The 21,925-nt window shown below is 47.3% G+C and overlaps 1 protein-coding gene across 1 annotated transcript in view; it reads right to left on the bottom strand.

Annotated features, from left to right (window-relative positions):
- The window catches only part of ME3 (malic enzyme 3), a 164,762-nt gene that overhangs the window by 34,059 nt on the left and 108,778 nt on the right, over positions 1-21,925 (bottom strand). The window contains exons 5-6 of the mRNA XM_016206821.2: positions 12,542-12,703; positions 4,747-4,850 (exon numbers count right to left, since the gene is read on the bottom strand). Coding sequence (XP_016062307.2) covers positions 4,747-4,850; positions 12,542-12,703 — 266 coding nt within the window. The remainder of the gene's footprint in view (positions 1-4,746; positions 4,851-12,541; positions 12,704-21,925) is intronic.

Genomic DNA, 21,925 nt, shown 5'->3' with positions numbered 1-21,925 from the left:
TCACAGACGCTTAGGCCTCTAGACTCCTCCAGATCCTGGATGGCTAAAGCATAGCACACGCCTGCCACACCTCATTCCCCTGCTCAGAGCAGACATTGCTAAGCAACCATGACACTTGCCTATTGAACCTAGAGAGGCTTTAGATCCTAGCAATCAGAGCTGGCACACGGAACAAAGACCTTTTCACCTGCCTTGCTTCCTACCAATAATATCCTGATCAAATCCTAAGTTTTGTGAGCACTTTGACTTGCAGTTGTCCATAGGGCATGCTTAAGGTGAGCCATAGTCTCTTCTCTCTCTCTTGGCCTTGTGGAACTTATCGCTGCCTTGACCTTAAATACCATCTATGACCCGACAACTCCCAACTTTGTATTTCCACCCTCAAACTCCTCTTGAGCTCCAGAGTTATACAGAGACTCAGAGGCTAAGAAAGCTTAGAGGTCAGTTCTCAGCTCCACTAGATAAATAAAAATGTCTTTAAATGAAAAGCTTGAGAGCAGGACTGTTTATTTCTCTGTAGACTGCAGACTATGGCTGGCACAGTGTCTTGTATATAGCAGGTACTCAATAATGTATCATATCAATTTTTTTTTTTTAAATTGAGAGTAATATGTCTTTATTATGGATTAAACAAGTTTATGAAATAGCTATTTGTAATCCTTAAAACAATGCACTGAAAATAAGTCTTAATTTCAGAGTTTTATTTTACTGAACTAAAGGAACGGCAGGGCAGTTATACAATGTTCTCTCTTACTCAGATATGTAAATCTAAAGTACTTGCAGGTTCTTAAGGATACCTTTACTACCAGATTAGAGCAGTAAATATAATAACCAATTCCTTAATAAGTAATGTCTTACAAATTAAAAGACATTTAAAATAGTTTAAATGCATTCTTCATAAATAATTCAGCACATGTTTTTTATCATGTCCACTTATGCTTAAGAACTAAAGCAAGTATATTACTCTGATGGAAACATGGGAAATGTCTCATTCACGCAACATACCGGGGTAATATTCAAGTTGCAGGGAAAAAAAATCCCACTCTTCTACATGATCAGGGCACAGGAGAGATAACGTAGCCAGAGATAGAAAGATGAAGAGACTCAAAAAGGCATTTTCCTGGAGCTAAAAAGCAGATAACTTAAAAAAAAAAGTCAGGTTGTTTAACTCCCCTCCCCAAACTATCAATTCCCTTCTTTATCACATTTATCTCAGCAGATTAGCAAGTTCTCTCTTTACAGTTTGGGAAGCTAGAGAGAAAGGGGGTGGTTTCCTCCCCTAGTCTGCCGAATGGCTGAAGCTGCTGCTGATGTCAAACTTCTGTCCAGCCCAGGCCAGGTATCCGACAGAGCCTGGGCTCCAGGTGCAAACCTAAAACAGACCATTCCCATCCCTTCTATTGTAAGTAACAGAAATGAATAATGTGAGTGGGAGCCATGGAGGAAAACTTGTCCCTCAGGTGCAACGCTCCGGGTCCCCCCACGTGGCAGGGAAAGAACAGGAAGAACGGGACAACTAGTCTTTGCCACAGAAACATCAAACATTGTCTCAGCCGTGAGCAGGACACTCACAGTTGTCCACTGCTGTGGTTCACCGCTTTCCATGGAGGTGCCTTCTGTCCTGGTGGGTCCTCCCCAGTGGCCAAGCTCCAGAATAGCAACTGAGCCATCCTGACTCTTTTCCAGGACAAAAAATTATTACAACACATCCTGGTGCGTGGGCAGGGGTAAGAAGAGGGAGCTTTTTATTAGTAGGATGTTTGGAAAGAGACAAGGATATTGAAGGCAGGAGTCAAGGTTTCCCAAGTTTCTTTCTTAAAATACACTGTTTGGCTTTGGGGTTACTGACTCACCTCCAGGCCGGGAATTCCATTTTGGGGCTACTATATTCCCCTGAGTGCCTGGGGAGACCAGCTCCTTCCCCATCTACAGTATCCACAAACATCTGTGTTAGCTTATTAGCGACTCAAAACAACCAGCTGTCGACCCATCATCTTTTCCACTCAAGGACACATTCCTCTTGGCTGACACACGGCTCTCCCCGAGGGTTCGCTCCTGGGCTGCCTGTATGTCTGGGAGACTATAAACTGCGTTTAATGATAATTTGAAGAGTCTCTAACATCCAAATTTATGTAACCTTCTCACACAAACAGCAAGGCTTCCTTGTGGGGAATGGCGGAATGCTACTGACTCATTAGATAAGCAGCGAACCCTGGAAACAGGAAGCGAGAGGCTCTCAAAGCCCGTTTCCCTCCCTCCTCTTGTCACCCACAGGCAACTCAGCATCATAGGAAGCATCCTGGCCTTGGAGGCAGCAGAGCCAGGTTCAGCTTGCAGTCCTGCCAGACTCTGTGTGACCTGAGACAGGCTCCTTGGACTCTCAGGTCCTGAGTTTCCTATTCTATAAAGTGGGAATAGTAATGCCCATCCCACCAGCCAGGGATCTCACACAGTCCTAATAGAATGCTGGGGTGGGAAGGCATCTTAAAGAGTATCTAAAGTTTAAATTTCCTCTTATAAGAGCACCAGCAATTAGCCATGTAACCTAGTCTTGAACTCCTTCTGTGACAGGGAGCTCATTCTCTCAGAAGGCCCAATGCACTGTGGGATAGCTCTGATTTATGTTGAACTGAAAACTGCCTCCTTTAGCATTTTATCAATTGGTTTTTCTCCACAGAAACAAGTCCAGTCTTCTTTTGGAAGAACAGCTTTCAGGTATCTGGACGGAGCCCGGTGCCCTTGATATGAACAGAGCAGTCCCTACATCTTCTCCCCACCAGGCTAAGTCTTTACCTTCCTTCACCATCATGATTCCTGTTCTCCAAAGGCACTTTAGGGAATTTATGACCCTCATAGTATCTTCTCCAAGACCAAATGTGGTATTCAGGATGGTCTGCAAGGGGGAGAATTAAGTGGGATGTTCACCTCCCTGATTCTAGATGATATGCCTCTATTGATGTAGCCTACCCTTGACTTAGCTGCTTTGGTGGTCACATCTCAATAGCAGCACTTCCTCCATAATTTCAGCTTCAAACACCTAGTGGTCTAATTACCACCTCCTTTCTTTGCAGTTCATTCCATCTAGTACCCAAGTCAATAATTCTTAGGCCTCACCAGGACTTACCATCCATTGATCATAGTACTGTCTCTGACCTCTCTCCTCCACCTGTCTTCATGTCCCTTCTTACCCAGCCTAGATCATAATAACGACACATCATTATGATCACACCCTTGAATACACTCCCAATTCCTTTCTCTCTTTTTCTCTCTCTTGCCTGGCAAAATCTCAGGGCTGACTAAATTCTACACTCTGTCTTTCTGCACAGCATCCAGACAGCCGAAACTGGCTAGAAAATAAGAGAAATAGGTTAACTGGCCTAAGTTAACTTCATGAAGAGTAACCTCAAGGGGGCCCATGGAGCTGCCCAGTAATCCTTCTCTAGTTCCTCAGTCTGGGCATTCCAGGTCATACCTCCTCCCTCCTTAAGCCTCCACCACCTCTGTCCCCATCTTTACTCTCAGCGGATGACCTTGCCTTCACCGAATAGTGATCCCCCATGCTCCCCCACCATATCTACCACCTGCCTGCATCTGTGCCCAGCGCCCTGCCTGCCCTCTGTCTCTCAGATGGGCTTCTGTGCTTCCAGCTAAGACTAAGCACCAGAAGTCTGCCCTCTTGCTTCCTAAGGAACTTTTGTCCCCATGCCCCACACTCCATTACTAATTTCCTGTTTCCTACAGGATCATTCCCATCCTATATAACTACAGTATTATTTTCTCTCATTTTATAAAACAAAGCCAAAACCCACAAAACAAGAAAATGCTTCCTTCTTATACCAGATAAGGAGAACTGAATGTTCAGAAACCCGCCCAAGGTCACAGGCGTAGAAGTGGGGGGAGGGGAGGGTCAGTTTTCCCACCCTAAAAGCCCACCCAATGAGACCTCATGGGCTGCTGAGGCTGGAGCAGCTCTCTCCAGTCACTGCTTAGTTTTAATTGCTGAACTCAGGTAAGGGGACACTTTGCCAAAGACGTCCAGGCCAGATCTGCCATGCCTGGGCACTCCTGAGTCAGCAAGAAAAGCTGTAGGTTTTCAAGTGCAAAGGGGACCTGCTGGGTCTGCAGAGACCTGCTGAGCTGCTGAAACTCTGTCTTGACTGACTTGCCTGTCAGACTCAATAGGGTGAGTGGGGGCTGTTTCCAGAGCTCCATCCCAGCAGTGTGCCAGCCACAGCAGGGTGAGCAGGTGGCCATGATGGCAGACAGATGGGGCAGGAAAGAGTGGGTGGAAACAGCAATATTGTGCACCCCAGTGCACAGATAACACCTCATAAATCTCACCGGCTCAGCCCATGGTGGCTTATTAATGCTGCCTGGTCCTCATGTAGAGGTAGAAAGTGACAACCACTTACGACATCCCTACTTATGCTGAGAAGCCAGAACAGCTCAAGCTAAGGGTTTTTTTTTCTCTTGAAATTTCAGATACTTAACTATCTCCAGATCACAGACCTTCAGCCTCTCGCCTCCCATCTCCCCTCCCCTCTCTGCTCCCAGACATTCTCCCAGGCAACGAGCCCATTCGGCTTCGAACTTCCAAGTACGTGGGGTCCAGTTAGGATTTTTAGAGCCCCTGGAAAAGCACGCATCTATTGCCTCTTTTTTGTGTATCTGCCAAAACCAGTGTTGACATTAGTCATGTTATCTCTTAAGAGCCCTCTTTTCAAAGGGACAGGCCGAGCCACTCACTTGTCCGTCACGGCCTGCATGAACTCGTCCAGCAGCTCATCGTATTCCTTCCCACGCACACGCGGGTGCTTCAGGCCGATGTACAGGGGGTCTCGGAGCAGCTCCTGGAACAGACAGCATCCGTGTCCTCAAGTGTCCTGGTTTAGCAGGAAGGACCAGGGGGTGAGAGGGGAGGAGGGAGGAGGAAGCCAGATGCCCCCCACTCCCCAGGTGAAGGCTAAGCCCCTGACTGAGGGTGGACTTCCAGGTGGTCCCCACTGCAGAAACCAAGGATGCTTTGAACAGTCGAGCCTCTCCTGACACAGCCTTCCAACCTTCAGCTGTGGCTTTGGATGTATTTCAGGGTTTCTCAGCAGTGTGCTGTTGACATTTCGCCTTGGATAATTCTTTGATGTGAGGGCTGAATGCATATTGCAGGATATTTAGCACTGGTTTCTGATCTCTAGCCACTATAAGTCAGTAGCACTCCCAGTTGTGACAATAACAAATGTCTGTAGACATTGCCAAATGTCTTCTTTAGGGGCAAAATTGCCGCTGATTGAGAACTGCCATAGGCAGGATCTGGATTAAAGTATTGAGTCTTGTCCAAAGCCACTGATTTGGACTGAAATTAGAAAACTTTCTTCCCTCCATCCCTCCCTCTTTCCTTCTCTCCGTTCCTTCTTTCCACAAAATCTTACTGAATCCCTATCATGTGCCTGGTTGTGGGCTAGGCCCTGGGGATACAAAAATAGAATGATACAACCAGAAATTTCAGTTTGAGAAAGATGCCCACCTTAATGCTAGCCTGTGTTAGGTGACCCTCCACTCCACGTCTTGCAGCTCTTGGTCAGAGCATTCACACACTGTTTGGTCCCCTTCTGTGTCTGCATAGATGTGATGACCACTCCCGCTGGCTGACTTCCCACCTCTTGTATACCCCCAACACCCCTCTGCAGAATCAGTGGACTCACTCATGCAGAACACATTTACCGATCATCTGTCCCTCACATTGGGCCTCATAGGGACTTGTAGGTGAGTGAGAAATGATTGTTGCCTTCAACCTACTCAGTCTACTGCAGGTGGCTGGTGAGTAAACTTACATACTCGACTACAGGGCAACAAGACACAGAGAGGCTAAACAACCTGCCCAGACCTTGGACTAGTAAATATAAGAGTCAGGATTCAAACTCAGGCTGCTTGGCTCCAGAATCCATGAGCTTAACCACCAAGCTGCTTAGGTGGCTCTTTTGCACACCAACCAGGACTGACTGGTTAGGTCCTGGGGATACAAGGATAGAATGATACAACCATAAATTAAAGACACAACTCTAGGTCCATACTGTCTTGATGGTGCTGTAGAGGTGGTTGGGCTAAGGTGCAGGGGACAGAAAAGGACAGGAATGTCAGCCTTCCCAGCTCCTCACCCCCAGTCCTGGGTCCACATAATCTGAGGTGGGTTTAATGCTTTCTCCAAGGCACCACAGGTCTACATGAGAAAGGTAGTGGGTCCTTACTTTTTCTTAACCTTCTCACACCCTGGATGACACATCCTTGCGACTAATTAGGATTCTGCCCTGGCAGGTGTGTGTGTGTGACTAAAAGATGAGAGTGGGACATACATGGTGCCTACCATTCCACATGTCCCTTTCAAAGTGACTATCTAGAAACCACCTGAAGGCAACACACATTCAGCTAAGAGCAAACAATAAAGTAAATGATGGTATACGACTCAATGGATAGCTAGACAGTCATTAAAGTTGGTGGTTTTTAAGCCTAGGCAGCCACCTAGACAAATGTGGGTGCGATTATTTAAAATGGAAAAAGCAGGATACGGGATTGATATCCTAATTTCAATAGCCTGAAACACACACAGAACCTTGGAAGGGCATGCACAAAAATGATAAAAATAGTGAAACTCTTGGCATTTTCAGAAAATATTCATTTGTTTTGTTCTTATAGAGATGAAAGGGTCCATGTTGAGTTATAATTTGTAATGTTGCCAAGTCACAGATGTGACTGGTGGTGGATCAGGCAGCAAAGAGTGAATTTCTCAGTGCTGCTTATGCAGCTTCTGGGATGAGCCAAATTCCCTAGTGGTACTGAAGTATTTTAGGATTTTCCAAAAATTCCTGAGCATATCTGCCTTTAAGATAAAAGGTCAGTCATAAGGAGGTATAAGGGTGACGGTACAAAGCTTTAAACCGTCCCTATGTTTACTTTTATAATAGGGTGTTTTATGCCTGAAATGCTTCAAAGGTAAGCACACAGAAATATTGAAAAGAAAGTTTCTATATGGAGATGACACTAAAAAAAAAAAATAACTTCTTATATTTGTATAGAACATTCGAGTAATTTCACTCCTTCTGAATGAAAAGTCATTTGGTCCTTTTGTCTCACATCTTCTCATCCCCATGGTACAGATGAGGGAGGTGGAGCTCAAGGGTTTAAATCAACTTCCCAAGCTGACACGGCCAGAAAGCCGCTAAGCTGAAACTGAGCTTTGCCTTTCCTGTCTCATGAGTGCCATTTCTGTTCCGTCATTTGATGACATGGTGGTTAGGGAGCCTGGGTGGCTCCCCACCTTCTGCCTGGCCTCCTGAAATTCAGCAGTGGCTGGGAAGGTCCAGGCTGTTATGCAGACCAGGCTGGGGAGCAGTGACAGCCAGAATGGAGAAAGTCCTGTCCACATCTCCAGCAGCTGGATCTCTTTTGGCAGGAGAGGGTGGTGCTCCCACAGCTGTCTTGGCACGACGTGGAATAAGAAGCCCACATTCTGCCCTTGTCCCACTGAGCAATTTGTCTCTAAGAATGACCGCTGGCAAGGGGTCAAACTATTAACTGGCCTGGACCCTCTCCTTGCGGCCCTCCTCCATCCTGGACTTCCTCAGCTGATTGTTAAGGAGTTTCTAGAAGGTAGTATTGCCAGATGAAAGACAGGATGGCCAGTTAGATGTGAATTTCAGATGGGAAATAATTTTTTTAGTGTAAATATGCCTCAAGTTTTGCATGGAATGTACTTATGCTAAAAAATGATCAGCTATTTGTCTAACATTTATATTTAACTTCCATTCTATATTTCTCGCTAAATCTGGTAACCCTACCAAGAGAGACAGAAGGAATCTTAAAGTTGGCAGGCAGTGCACTGCAGGGGAGAGGGTGGCCCTGGTCAGGATGCCACCGTGAGTGCCCTCAGTATGGTCTGGCTTTAGAATCAAAGGGCTCTGGGCTTTGGAATAGGTGGATCTGGGTGTGAATTTAAACCCTGTCACTTAACTAGCTCTGTGCCTTTGGGTGAGGTATTTAACTTCCAGCTTTATGTTCCTTCTGTCAGATGGGGTAATAATGATCTCTATTGCATACTGCAAGTTCTTTGAGGAAAGGGCTCTTTATTCATCTCTGTCTCCTCAGTAATTTTGCACATAGCAGGCCTTTAAAATGTGTTTATTGATGTGAGTGGCATGAATTATAGAGCTGGGTTAAGGAGATGCTGAATTAAGAACTAGAAAAGTCTTAGAAATCACTTGGTTCAGCTTCCTCCAAATGAGTTTTCAAGGCCTGAAAAGGTTAAATGAGCTGCCCAAGGTCACAGAGCAAGTTGGGTGAGACCAGCAGGGTGGAAAGGACAGCTTCTAGATCAGAGGTCTTCCCTGGTGGGACCAGCTTCCCCACTGCCAAGCCTGGCTGCTCCCCCTCTGTTAGGTAGTTGCCAAGGTTTGGAACTAAATAAGTCTGTAAATAAAACTTTAGTTTAAGACCTTTGTCCAAAGCAGTGAAACAGAACTTTCTCCCTGGCCCTGGGAGTTGACTATGTCCTCTATGGCTGTCTGCCCAGTTCTGACTTCCTACAGTTTTTCTTGGAGATGAAATATCAAGAAAAACAAATTGGTTCCCCCTCTTCGCTGATGTATCAGTGAGCACTGGGTTTAAGCTGGAAGAGAGATGAACCTCCCCAAACAGGAAAATCTTTATCTTGCATAGCAACAGGCACACAATGTTATTCAGGGAGCATCTGGGGGTCTGAGGAGGTCGTGGCATTGGGTTCACACTGTGGACACAGTTCACTGTGCCCTTCAGGGTGGCAATTGTGCCCACTACACATTTCTTTGGAAGCTCAGTAAGCCCAAGGGTGAGCTGTACAGCTCCCAGGAAGGGCACCTCATTGATCACACGTGCACAGAAGGGAGGGCCTCTGCTGGCACCACATGGTGGATGCTGATGATTTATTAGCTGCAAAAGGACCATCTCCAGAGGGGAGGAAACCCTTCGACATCCAGCTGGGTTTGCGATCCCACGCTCCCTCAGCTATCCAGTCACACCCAAGGCACCGCTTACCGGGCGCTGTTGATAATCTGTTCCCATGTGTGTCTCCCCGCAGCTGACAGGCCTGGCCCCCCCCCCCATCAGTTAGTTCCACAGAGAATCACATGGCATCTCGTTGGGAGGGGAATCCATCACAGCTCAGGACTTCTGCCAGGAGAAGCCCTCCAGGGCTCAGGGGCCGTTTTAAAGCCAAGCCCCCAGGTTGCTTCGCAGAACCCTTAACACAGAGCTGGATGAGCATTGGGCTTGGATTCAAACCTGGGGGAAGCCGTTTCTGTCCTGGGACCTCTTTTCCATGGGGAAGCAAAGGGGCTGAACTAGAAGTATGTCAGGTCTCCCCTAACACGAACAGTCTGTGGCTCTGCTGTGTGTGGCTGAAGCAAAATGCACACACCAGTCCGCACACAGCCATTCGGGAGAGCTGAGAGCAGGTAACCGACCGCCTGACTGGGGGGGACTCCCTCCCCCTGCCCATTTGGGCCATAGTCACTGAGTGTCCCTTCTTCATGGGCTCACTGCCTCACATATTTGTTTTTCCAAACCTTCTTGATGTGTCAGGTAAAAGTGACTCAGAGTTTCAGGGCTGCAGACAGCAGCTGTTTTCCTTCACCAGGAAGCCTGGGGGTGGGGTGGGGTGTGGGGGTGTTTTCTCTGACTCCAGAGCTCCTGTGGCCTCAGGAGTTTTACAGAGATGCACACACAAATGGTCTACTTGTTCTGACACTACATACGGTCACAGCAGGGCCCTCCCCGCACTGACATATTGCTCTGGCTTGCTCTGTGGGGGAGATGTGCCCTAAGACTTCTAGGGGAAAAACTTGCAAATTGATTCAATTTCTAAAAAAGAACTGTAGTGCATGAGATCACACAGGGAATCCATTTGAAAAGAGATAAATCACTGTCTTTCCAATGGTGCCACTTTGTGAAGCTGGATTTTTGTGTCCTGAGTTTCTTGAAGAGGGTCTGATGGGAGCTCATCTTTCTTTGGCATGGGGGAACCGTGGAATAGCATTAGTACACCCTGACTTGATCCAAAGGGTTCATGGATCCTGACTTTGCAGTCTTCTTGACCCAGCCTATAACACAGATTCATGGCCTCTCGGAGCAGTGTGCCACGGTGGACAAGCCAGCTCCGTAGCCAGAGACCTGGGTTCAAATCACAGCTCTGACACTAGGAACTGAGAGCTGGGGTGAGTAGTTCACATATTTCAGTTTCAGTTCTCTCATCTATAAAATGGGGAGAACAATATTTCCTATGGCTGTTGTGAGAATGAAATCAGATTAAAATATGTAACCCCTAGAACTATGCCTGGCGCATTGCAGGTGCTGGTGTTGGGCTTAGCGGACTAGGGGAGACCTGCGCTCTCGCCCCACTGTTGCATGGCCAGGTCTTGCCTCACTGTTGCACAGGCAGGTCGGGCTGTGCTCCTCCTCTCAGCTGGGAATACTCTGGTCCCTTCTGAAAGGAGGGAGCAGGCCCAGGGGACGCTTCCTCCCTTCCACAGCCGGGGGAGAGGTGATTCAGAGGCCTAAAGCCACAGGGGGAGAGGCAGACACTTGGAGTGGATGTGGCACATTAGCCATTGAAATGATCAATTAGGTGACAGTGTTGAAACACCGACAAGAGGTATTCCACCCACGCCTGGCGCTCATTCACTTCCCTCATGCCCAGCAGAGTGCCTGACACCGACTAAAGGCTCAATAAAGAAAATAAATAGACAAATAAATTTCAATGTCAATAAATAAATTTAACTTGTTCAATAAATAAAGAGAAAGTGTTCACAAAATAATCTTCATTGAAAAAATTAGAACAAAGTTATGGGCACATTATGATTACAACCAGGTAGTAACTACACTTGTATCTATGCATAGATGAGTGTTAGACGGGAACACACATGTAGCATTGAGGGAGAAATGTCATTTCCTTTTTTTTAAATAAAAATTTTAAATAATGTTTTCAAGTTACTTTAGTAATAAAAACGTCTAAAAATCAAGAAATGACTTTTAGTTATAACAGAAACCTATGCAGGTGGTGTGGTATGGACGAAGATCCCAGCCCTGCCACTTCTAGCTGAGCACTCTGGGCCTCAGTTTCCTGCAATGTAAAAACAGGGTAATAACAGATGCTCTATTCACAAGGTTACTCTCAGGCTTACCCAGGCTGGTCTGTGTAAAGGGCATGGCCACGATTACTCATGGTTTCCTGCCATCTTTCCTGGTGAGTTTGTTACAGGTTGGGGTCAGCTCTAAATTTCAGCATATCATTGCTGGGCGCTGGACCTTTGATGACAAAGGGTCTTAATGCACCTGCTAGAGGCAACCAGTACACTTCCAGGGGATGCAATGGTCTCAGAATCAAACTCAAGTTGTCCCATTTAGGAGACAGAGAGTGAAGGTCCCAATTAAACCCGGCTGGAACACAGCAGGGGGTGTCAGATGGGAATAATAACTGAAACAAAGCTTGCTACATGCATGCCTGGTTCTACACGTGTTCCTTGTGGCTGAGGGTCAAACCCGGGCATCTGGCTCTGGGGAGGGAACCACAGTGCAGAGCCACCCTTGACGAATGTTTTAGGCCACCATCCAGCTATGAAAATGACATTGTGGAAGAATGACCTGAGAGAAAGCTGATGACAAACATTACATTTAAAATGCAGGCTATAGAACTGTATGTGCAACAAAAACCCAATTTTGTTTTTATAAATGCTTTGGGGAGAAAAAGTTGAAAGGAAATTACCAAAATGTAGACAATGATTAGTATTGGTTGTGTGACTGATACTTTATTGTAATAGTTCTCTGGATTTTCTCAATTTAAAAAATATGCACATGCACTCATTTTAACCTCAGAGATAAATGTCCTTAAGAAGGCATTCTTGCTTTTTTGTGTGTGTGTTTTCTGTCATAGAAACAACAGGCATGTGCAAAGCTTGTGTCCAGGGTGGTGGTACTCAGAGCTGCTTAAATTCTAAACTACCTGGGGTCCTACAGGTGGACCTCACTCACAGCCTGGCTCAGTTTCTACTCCTGGGTTTGCAGGACGCTCAGTTGCCTGGTCCAGGCAGTTCAGCCCTTGGCCCTGGAGCTTTGAGTTTTAATTCTTTCACGGAGGCAGATCGCCTCTAAAATGCTGAGAAAAAACAACAGTCGCACAGCCACTTCCACCAGTGGCCTCTTCACTAAGGATCAGAGAGAAGCCTGAGCGCATGGAAGCTGCCTGGCATCATGGAGCAAGGAAGCAGAAGAAGCTCCAGTAGGGGTCTCCCTGGAGGGTCGCAGGAGGCAGAGGAGCAAGGAGGCCCAGCAGTAGCTGAGGGAAGAGAGGGGCTGGGGCTGGGGAAACAGCGTCCACTCCATAGTTGTGTAGAGACAGTGCCCTGTCGAAGGGGACCCAGCGAAGAAATGGCCTGACGCTTTGTAGAGATAACTGCCCCACAGAGGCGCTCCCCACCCCATCCCAGCTGCCCCAGAGCTCCTGGCCCAGGCAGCTCGTTACCTCATTGTTGGTGCCGACGTCCAGCAGGACAGGGAGGCACTGCTGCGGGTTGACCCCTCCGCACGCCGTGTACAGGGCCAGCTTGCCCACAGGGATGCCCATGCCGTAGCAGCCCAGGTCTCCCAAGCCCAGGATGCGCTCCCCGTCAGTCACCACCACGGCCTGAGAAACAAAGCAGGATGCCATCAATCACCAGCAGCACCTCCGGTGACAAAGTGCTGGTCTTAGCAGCTCTGGAATGTCAGGCCTGACAGCTGATGCCCACTGCCTCTGCTGGGGATGGAACAGCTTGTCTGGGACAAGGCCAGAGATTCCTTCAACCGCAGGTGGCAGGCTGGTGAGAAACCCCACTGAGGGGAGATGACAGAAAGACGCCTGTCTTGCATTCAGAGGTTGGGGTGGGGGCTGCAGAAACAGCTGGAGGGAAAACACATCTAGTCACTCTCCCTCCAAGAAACCAGGCAGACAGGCTCAGCTTGAGATTTGGGGGCAGGGAGGGAAGGATGTGAACAAAGGCGATAATGAAAAACCTGCTGCTACAACCCCAGGGTTTAGAGACCCTGCTCTTGGGCCTGCTCCTGGAGTGTAATAAACCCAGTGTGCAAAGGACAGAGCTTTCCTGACATCTGCTGGGGTCACTACTTCACAGGAGACCAGGACAGTCCTCAAGCTGTACTGGGATTTACCTTTGTGTTTTGGCAAATGGTCACTGACGGGATACCAGGTCATAGACATAGTGCTAGTTCAAGGCCTACCCACTGTGAATTAACAGATGCTGGTGAAGCTGAGGGTGATGATGGAAATAATTATATCATTATGATGGATGTCCATTTATTCATTGCTTTAACACATATTTATGAAGCACCTACTTTGCATAAGACACTGTGCCAAATCCTGGGGGAAGGAGCTTCAGTTAGTTCATCTGTGAAACCCAGCCCTTAAAGAACTAAGGGCCCAAGGAGAGATACAACATGTATATTTATAATTATGGCTCTGGGAGGAAAGTGTGAGTGCAGTGGAACAGGACAAGGGCAGCAGAGATGAGGGGACACACGTATCAGATCCTGGACAGGTGGAGATTGTCCACCAGGGCTGTGGTTGGGAGAAAGGCGTTTGATACAAAAGGAAATTAAGATCCAGAGTAGAGGTGGCGGGGGGGAGGGAATGTAGGCTCTGTGTGGGGGTGCAGGGCATGAAAGGAAAGAATGGAAAGTCAGGCAAGAATCAAACAGTGAAGGGCTTTGAATGTCAGGCCAAGGAGAGCTCTTCTGGGTGACAATGAAGTTGTTTATAGGTCACCCCAACCTGCTCACCATCACTGGTTCCTTCCATATATAAATGAGCTAAGTTTAAGGGGCCACCCATCCTTTCATTGGAACTGGTTTTGGGTAAGACATAGGACCAGCTCTGAGCTATGGATGTCCTGGTTGGCCCCAAGTGTGATGCCCTTGGCACCATAGGGGTTAGTTAGATCCTTGAAGGTACAATGCTGGGCACTGGGGATAAAAAGATGAAGACCATTGTTGCCCTGTAAGAACTTATGATCTAGTAAGGGTCCATGGCATCTCCTCACTTCTTTTCTCTATCTCTCTAGAAGCAAGCACACACAAGGGCTGTGCTGCCTTTTTTGGTAGAAATAGGTGCAGGGATTCTTAAAAACACTACACTGCTTCTGAAAAGGGGGCTCTGGAGAGTGCAACAGACCCACAAAGATGACCATCCCCCTTAGATTGGTCTGCCACCTCTACGGAGAGTGCTCACAACCTACAACTCACCTGATCCTCACATGGCCGTGGCAGGTAGGCAGGTCTGAGATTGTTATCCCTGATTCACAGGTGAGCAAACCAAAGCTCCTAGACCTTCATATTCTATACATATTTAAGTATAGCCACATGCCAGGCATGGGACTTGATGTTTCCACATTAGTTATCTCAGGAAGATTAGATGACTTTCCAAGGGCATCTTGCTTGTGTAGGTGGCAGGCTGCGATTTTAATCAGGCTTTGGGTTCCTGGCTCAGGGATCCTTCTACCACCCCATTTAACTGGGCTAAAACACCTGTGCTCTTGGCAAAGTCCTGCCCTGCCTCAGTGCCACCCTCTCTGTAGCCTGCCTCTGACCTCGTCCTGGTGGCTCCCTCCCTCATGCTGCTCCTGGGCACCCAAACTCTGGTCATTTCTCTACTGTCTCTCCTCATCAAAGCTTTCTGACTCCAGTTCCCATCCTCTTAGAATTTCTCTCTGCTGAGGGCCAGTGAATGACATGGAGTTAAATCAGCTACTACTCCACTGTGTTAACCCTACCACTCTGGGGCCTTCCGATATGGCAACAGGGATGCAATGATGCCCTCCCAGCCTAGAATGTCCCAGGACACTCTACGGCACCCCAACTCTTCCAAGGAAATGTCTCACCTCCATTTGTCATCCACTCTTTATTTTACCGTGCTACTGATTAGGTGATTGCAACAGCTTCTCAAACAGACTCCTCTTTCTCCCAATCTCTCCTGCCAACCAATGCCAGGTTCATTGTCTCAGAAGCCTGTTCCCAGGCTCCAACACCTCTGTGACTTCTAACTGTCCATAAAATAGAGTTCAAAATGCTTAAATCTTTAAGGTCTTGAACCCAACATACCTTCTGAAACTTATGTCCTGCTATTTATCTGCACAAAATTGCCTACTCTAGCCAAACTGGCCTCCTCACTCCTGCCAGACACACTCTGAATTCACCAGTAATTTCTTACCTCTCAGCCTCCACATTCCCCTGTCCTAGAAGGCCCTTTCCCACTTTCTCAGCAGTGCAAATCCTGCCCATTGCCACTGATGGGCACTTGTTATATCTACCCACACCTGGTCTGCTCACCCTTCCTGTCTGGCTGCCTGCCTTCCACAAACATTTATTAAGTACCTACTTCTTGCCAAGCCCCGCATTTGCTACTTAAACATTAGATGGTGATAGCATTTGGATTCTTATTTAACATTTTTTTAACATGCAGATTTTATCTCACCAAATAGCCTAAAGGTTAATGGCAGGGGTTTTGGAGTCTGATAACCAGTATTTGAATCTAGGCCCCTTGATGATTTGCCACATGTAATCTTGGGTTAACAGGTAACTTTTCTGAGTTTCAATTTTCCATGAAATAGGAATAATAATAATACCTAACTCATCAGGTTGTTGTAAAGATGAAATAAAATAATATATGTCTTATTTTAACTGGGCGCCTTGTATAAAGTAAGCGATCAGTAAATGGTACTGCTGTTTGGATTATAATAATGATTATTGGGAAAAAGAGTATATACTAAAATTTTTATTTATTTCATCTCTCTCTAGTTCAGTATTACCACAGAAAAACCATGCAATAATGATCTGTTAAATAAGTGAAAGGGAAACGAAGCGGAGACCTTGGCAAATGCAGCTTTGAAGAAGTCTGGCCATGTGAAGCCCAACAGCATTTTAACCTTGACAACGTCATCCATTCCAGTGGCTTCTACTGTCATCTCTAAGCTAATAGTCTGCTGGACACTGTCACTTGGATGTCCAATAGTCCTCCCACATGCCCCCAAACCTTAACCAAATGAATTCTTTTCCCTTTTACACCTTTAAAACCTTTTACTTCTGCTGTCCTCCCTCCCTCTGTTACCCCTTATCTCCCAGGTTCAAAACTGTCCAGTCTGCTTTGACTCCTCTCTGTCATTAGTTAACCACAGCTAATTGGTCACCAGGTTCTGCTGATTTGACCTGCTCTATATTTTTCTTGTCTGGTCCATGATCTTCATTCACACTGCTCCTGCCTTGGATCAGCCCACCCATCTCTCCATCACTGCAGTGGTGTCCGGACTGGCTCCAATACTCTTAGAGTCTCCCTATTCCATTTCATTTCATGTTTCCAAAGCACACCCAGGTTTGTCACTTTCTTGCTCCCAAACCTCCGGTGGCTCCTGACTTCTCTAAAATACAACTCAAACATCTTAGACTGGCATTTAAGGCTTTCTATGGTCTACATCCAATCTGCTCTTTGAATTTCCCCTTTGTCCACGCCATGCTTTATCCAAACTAAAATTATTTCCAACCTTTTATAAGCTTTGTACTTTCTTGACTACATGCCATTTTACTTCTCTATCCCTGTATCTCCTTGATCTAAATCCTACCATCCTTTTATGTTTCAAGGAGCAGTTCAAAAGGCACCTCCCTCCGTGAAAAGTTCCCTTCTGGGAGTTCTCACTCCCTCCTCTGAATTTCCATAGCGGTTACCTCCCCCACAGCACCTACTGCTTTCTTGTAGTTGCTTTTTTGTCTTTCTTAGTAGCTTTAAATTCTCTGGGGCAAGTAATGGGTCCTGTCATCTTTGATTCTGTAACACTTGGCTTGGTTCCTACAATGGGATATGAATTCAGTAAGTGGTGGACAATGTGATAGATCCACCAGAGACAGCAAAGGGTCTGAATTCAGACCTGGTGTAGATGAAAAGTCCAGAGAGAAGATGCTGCATCCTATTTTTCATGACATCACATAGCTTATGCCAAGAGCCACTAGTGCTGTGGAGGTCGAAAGGCCAAGGGCAAACCCAAGCAGCATTGCGGGGCTCTAGAGCGCAGCAATGACCACCAGCAAACTACAGGATCACAGTTTCCTTCTTTGGATGGCTCTGAAACTCACAGTTCCTCTGTATTTCAGGTGACTAGGGCATGGTGCATCACATTCTTCCTCTGTCCACCTAGCTTGGACCTCCAGCCTTTTCCAACTTATCACCTATGTCCCTTAGCCCAGGTGGACCCAATGGGGCTAACCCCAGATTAACCTGGGGATCATAACTCTTTGCTTGCTTTGGCTTTGGTTTCCTTGGACTTGGATCTTACGGTTACCGGCTGCCCATAGCACTGGGTGTGCGTCCCTCCTTTCATCCTGCCCGTTCTTCTCTTCTCTCTCTCCAGGGCATGAGTAATGCACACTCCATAGTTTCAAGTGTTGGTTCCATTCCTCACAAGCAAAGAACCTAACCTCTCAGCCTCCTTGTCTATGAAATGGGGGTGATAATAATCCCTGCCTCTGAGAGTGTTATTAGAAGAAGTCAATGAGTTAATCTATGTAAAGATTGAGCAGAATGCAGTGTGGGGCGTATATGCTGATGTGTTACCAAGATCCCCTTTCAGGAATAAAGGGGTTATCCCCCCCATGGTACCCTTAGCTGTCAGCCCCCTTTGGGAGTTTCCTGAAGAGAGCCACCTTGTTCAGTTATACCCCCTTCCAAGGGCAGCAACTAATGACTGATGAATGAGGGAGATGAAGGCCTAGGTCTCCTGCCCCAACTCAGGATGACTTTGAAGGGCCACCCCAACTTCAGAGCCTCCTCATGAGCTCTGTTGAGTTTTCCTTGACACCTCACGCAGCCCACCTCGCCCTCTGCTCTACCCCACCTCCTGCCTTTCCAGAGATGTTGATCCCATGAGTACTCCCTGATATAGTCCTAATATGCTAATTTCCACCTCAAACCGTTTCCCAGGAAATCCAACTTCTGACACTGAGTAGAGTGGGATTTAACACATAGCAGGCCCATGCATGACAGGAGGGCACTGGGCACTTGCATCTGCTCCAGGTTTAACCATCTCAGTGGCTGGTGCCCAGTGGCAGAGGATGCTCCCTTGGATCCACTACCCAGCCGCCACTCAGCACCTCCTTCCCGAAGCTGTTGGGACTGGGCGGAGAGAGAGATTTAGGGGCTTGAGAAAGCTGTTGGGCAGGAAGGCTGTTTGCAGCTGAGCCTTCCTCCCGGCTCCGGCAATGGCTGCTGTGGGAAAGAGTCAGAAAGGCAGTTCTCACTCCTCTTTGTGATTTATGCTGGACAGCTCTGGGTGGCCTGGCCTGCCCCTCCTCCCTGAACAAGAGGGGCCTACAGAATCTCATGTTCCTCAGCCCTGGGCTGTGGCCTCACTTCCCTCTCAGCCTCCATCTCAGTTTGCAGCTCTGCTTTCTGGCTGGGAAACTACTGAAAATCATCTTTTATCTCCCAAGTTTATTCAGAAGCTCCTCTGAACCACTCCTTCCTCCAGCCAAGTACCAAACATCAGAGTCCAAGGATACCTGTGCCTTGGAAAACTAGGTGGCTCAGCAGCATGGCTCTGGGGACATTAGCACTTACTCGTAGGTAACTGCGGGCAAACCGCCTAAACCTCAGCTTGTTCATCTGAGCAGACACACTTCTACCTGTTCTTTTGGACCCACCTCAGGGGTTTTGGAAGCACTTCTGAGCCACCCAATTTTCCGAGTCAGCTCCAAAGTACAATGAAAGCGGTAATGAGCAGAGATTCCCTACCTAAGTAAGAGAAACCTTCATCTTCTCTTTTGAGGCAACTGGAGAAAACACATCAGTTAATAAGAAAGATTGCAGCTTGGAACATTCTGAACCTTTGAAAGAGCAGCCCTGGGATGAAGAGGAAGGACCCTCCAGTAAAAGGCTGGTGGATAGGGCAGGGCAGGGACTGGGGTAAGCTAGGAGCCCAATCAGCCCTAATTAACTTGTTTACATGTCAAACTATAGGCCTAATATTTAGAGTTCTTGGTTTTCCCAGAAAAGCAAAAAAATAAAAATAAAAAATCCAAGTATTTTGTTTTTTAAATGAAGTCTCCTGATTTTAGAATGTTGCCTACAAGTTCAAAATTTTTTAAAATCACTGAGGGCCAAATCAAACATATCAGGCCAAATCGGATGGCTGCCTGTCTGTGGCCTGTGATTCCCAGGTCAGGGGCCTCTCCATTGCTGTGCTTAAGCCTCTGGTCTCTTCCCCGCACTGATGTGTGGGCCACAGCCGCCACCTCCTCCTCCAGCGATAACCCCATCCACTCATGTACCTTTCAGTCTTGTATAGACTTTATTGTAGTTAATCCTCACAACAGCAAAACAAAGACCAGAGAGGTTCTCTGCACACACAGCAGGTAGATGGAAGGTTAAGACTAGAACCCAGGTCTGTCTGATTGCAAAGGCAGAACTGAGTCTTCCACAGAGTCGCTGGGAGTGACCCGATATTTCTCCAAAGTGAGATGGGAATAAAGGTTGGAGGGGAGGAGATGGCCCCAGGCATTCATGCATCCACTCTGGGGTACCGCAGGGCTGGTGGTCAGCCAGGCACCCCTCGGCGCCTCACCCCAGGCTCCTCTCTTTGGCAGCATAAACACAGTTTACTGTAATACTTTCCAGGTCAGTCTCTCTAACTAGACTGCAAGCTCCTTGAGGCTGGGCCTGTACACCTTTATCCCTGACCCTGCAAGCAGCTCTTACGGAGTAGATATTTACTAAATGGTTGTTAAATGCAGTTGAATTAGATGCACTGGCCCAGATCTGCTCATGTAACTTACACTTTCCTTAGAGGCTCTGGGTATCTCTCTTTATTTGAGGCCTGCTTGAGTCCCACCTCTTCCAAAGTGACCCCAAAGCCCAGGCTTCTCTTCCTCTGATATCACAACAGTTGCTGTCTCCATATCCCTCTAGTGATTAGCACTCAGAACTTAGAAGGTTCTTAAAATGTGTTTATTGAAGCCAACAAATATTTAGCAGGGAAGGTTCTAGTTTGAATTTCTGTCTTGATTTCTGAACCAGAGTGAGTGAATTGGGGGTCAGGGTCTGTGTTTTTTCTCATTCTGCATTCCTCACAGCAGGGCCCTGGGTGTGGTTCTGTAACTTGTGCCCTGACAAGAGGAGCAACTGGAACCCGAACTCCAGTTCCAACCTGGAGGAAGGAGCACCTTTGTCTTACTGGTTAAGGGGAGGTGTCCTTCTGTCATTCTTCCTAATTCCTTAACTTGCGCAAAGGTACCATGCGTGTTGGTGGAGACAGAACCTCTTCACTCCTGGCACAGTGCATGGTACATGAAAGATGCTCATGAAATCTGTCAACTGAGTTCATTCAACCCAGTGAGCACCTACTGAGGGCCTGCTATGCCCAAGCTTCACCATGGTGAACTGTCCGGGACGGTGGAAAGATTAGTTTGCAGAATCTCCGTGCATGTCCTGCAGGGCAGGCTGGAGTTAACTTCCCATCGAGTGGGCTGCCTTCCCTTAATGTCCTCATGATTTTATTATAGATTCATCCTGGGCACACCCTGGAAACTTACTTCTTCTGGGACTGGGACCAAACCCTGCAGGGCCAAGGCCTGCGTGTAACTGGAGTCGAAGCAGATAAGCGGGAAGGAGGGGCACAGGGCGAAATCACAGCCACACGAGAGGATGAATGAGCTCTTCAGGGGGGTCGGGACTGAAGTCCGAGGTCCTCTCCTACCTGCTCTGTTCTGAGTGCCACCACTTCCCCAAGAGACCAAAGTGGGTGGGACACAAAGAGACGTAGGAAGAGAGAAGCTGTATGCGGGGCCTGGTGGGGAGAGGTGGGGGTGGCTCAGGGAATTGGCAGGCACAGAGGGAGGGAGGCGCTGGCCAGGAAACGCTGGAGTCCCCGCTTTCCCAGCTGAGGCAGGATGGTGCCAGCGTTGGCCCTGAGAGGTGCTCATACTGGGCTCTTTGGGTCAGCTCCAACCCTTCCCCGGGCTCGTGTGCCAGAAATGCCCTCACAGAGCAGTCAGCAGATGTTTTGCTTCACCCACTTTGTTGTAAAAGTGACAATGATTTTAATGCCAGGGACCCTCAAACTCTTCCATAGACGTCCCTAAAGCAGGAGGAGATCTGGGGATATAACGGGAGGCTAACAAGTTTCTACAAAGCAGCATGTTTCATATTTTAAAATTAACACCAATTTTGCATTCTATAGTATATACTGTTTACTATATAAACTTTTGAGTGAAATTGATATTCCAGTAAAAAGTGCCAGGTTATGCCGTCACTCTGCATATACATCTCCCCCCGCCCTGCCCCCCAACTGTTGTCTACAACCAGGTGTGAAGTTTGGTTCATCACTAGCTTTACCTTTGGTTGCAGAATATTCCCACCCTGCATCCCACTCTCTCCAATACCTAACTGTTCAAACTCTACCCCCCAATTCAAGACCCAGCTCCAATGTCACCTCTTCCACGAAGTCTTCCTAGATTCCCCTCAAGCTAACAGTAATCTCTGTCCTTTGAACACCCCCAGCTCTTTCTGTGTGTCTTGTTTGCCTCTAATCAAGTTCCACCTTGTTAGCATTTTTGTGTCTCTGTCTTACTTTCTTCATGAAAAGTCAGCTACTTGAGAAGAGGCTCTGTCTGATTTCCCCATGTCCACTGTGGAAACTGGCGGTGTATATTCACTAGGTATTCCATACACACTGAACATACCCTTCAGGATACTGCTACGACTATTATTATTAATTATTATAACATATTAATACGACTACATTAAAACAATAATAAAGGACAGTTTCACAGGGGTGCCTGGCCAATGCAAACCTCTGCTCTGTGTGCATTTATG

Source organism: Miniopterus natalensis, chromosome 11 (genome assembly GCF_054644295.1).
Source record: "Miniopterus natalensis isolate mMinNat1 chromosome 11, mMinNat1.hap1, whole genome shotgun sequence".
Taxonomy (NCBI): Eukaryota; Metazoa; Chordata; class Mammalia; order Chiroptera; family Miniopteridae; genus Miniopterus; species Miniopterus natalensis.
This window is presented reverse-complemented; position numbering and strand designations above follow the sequence as displayed.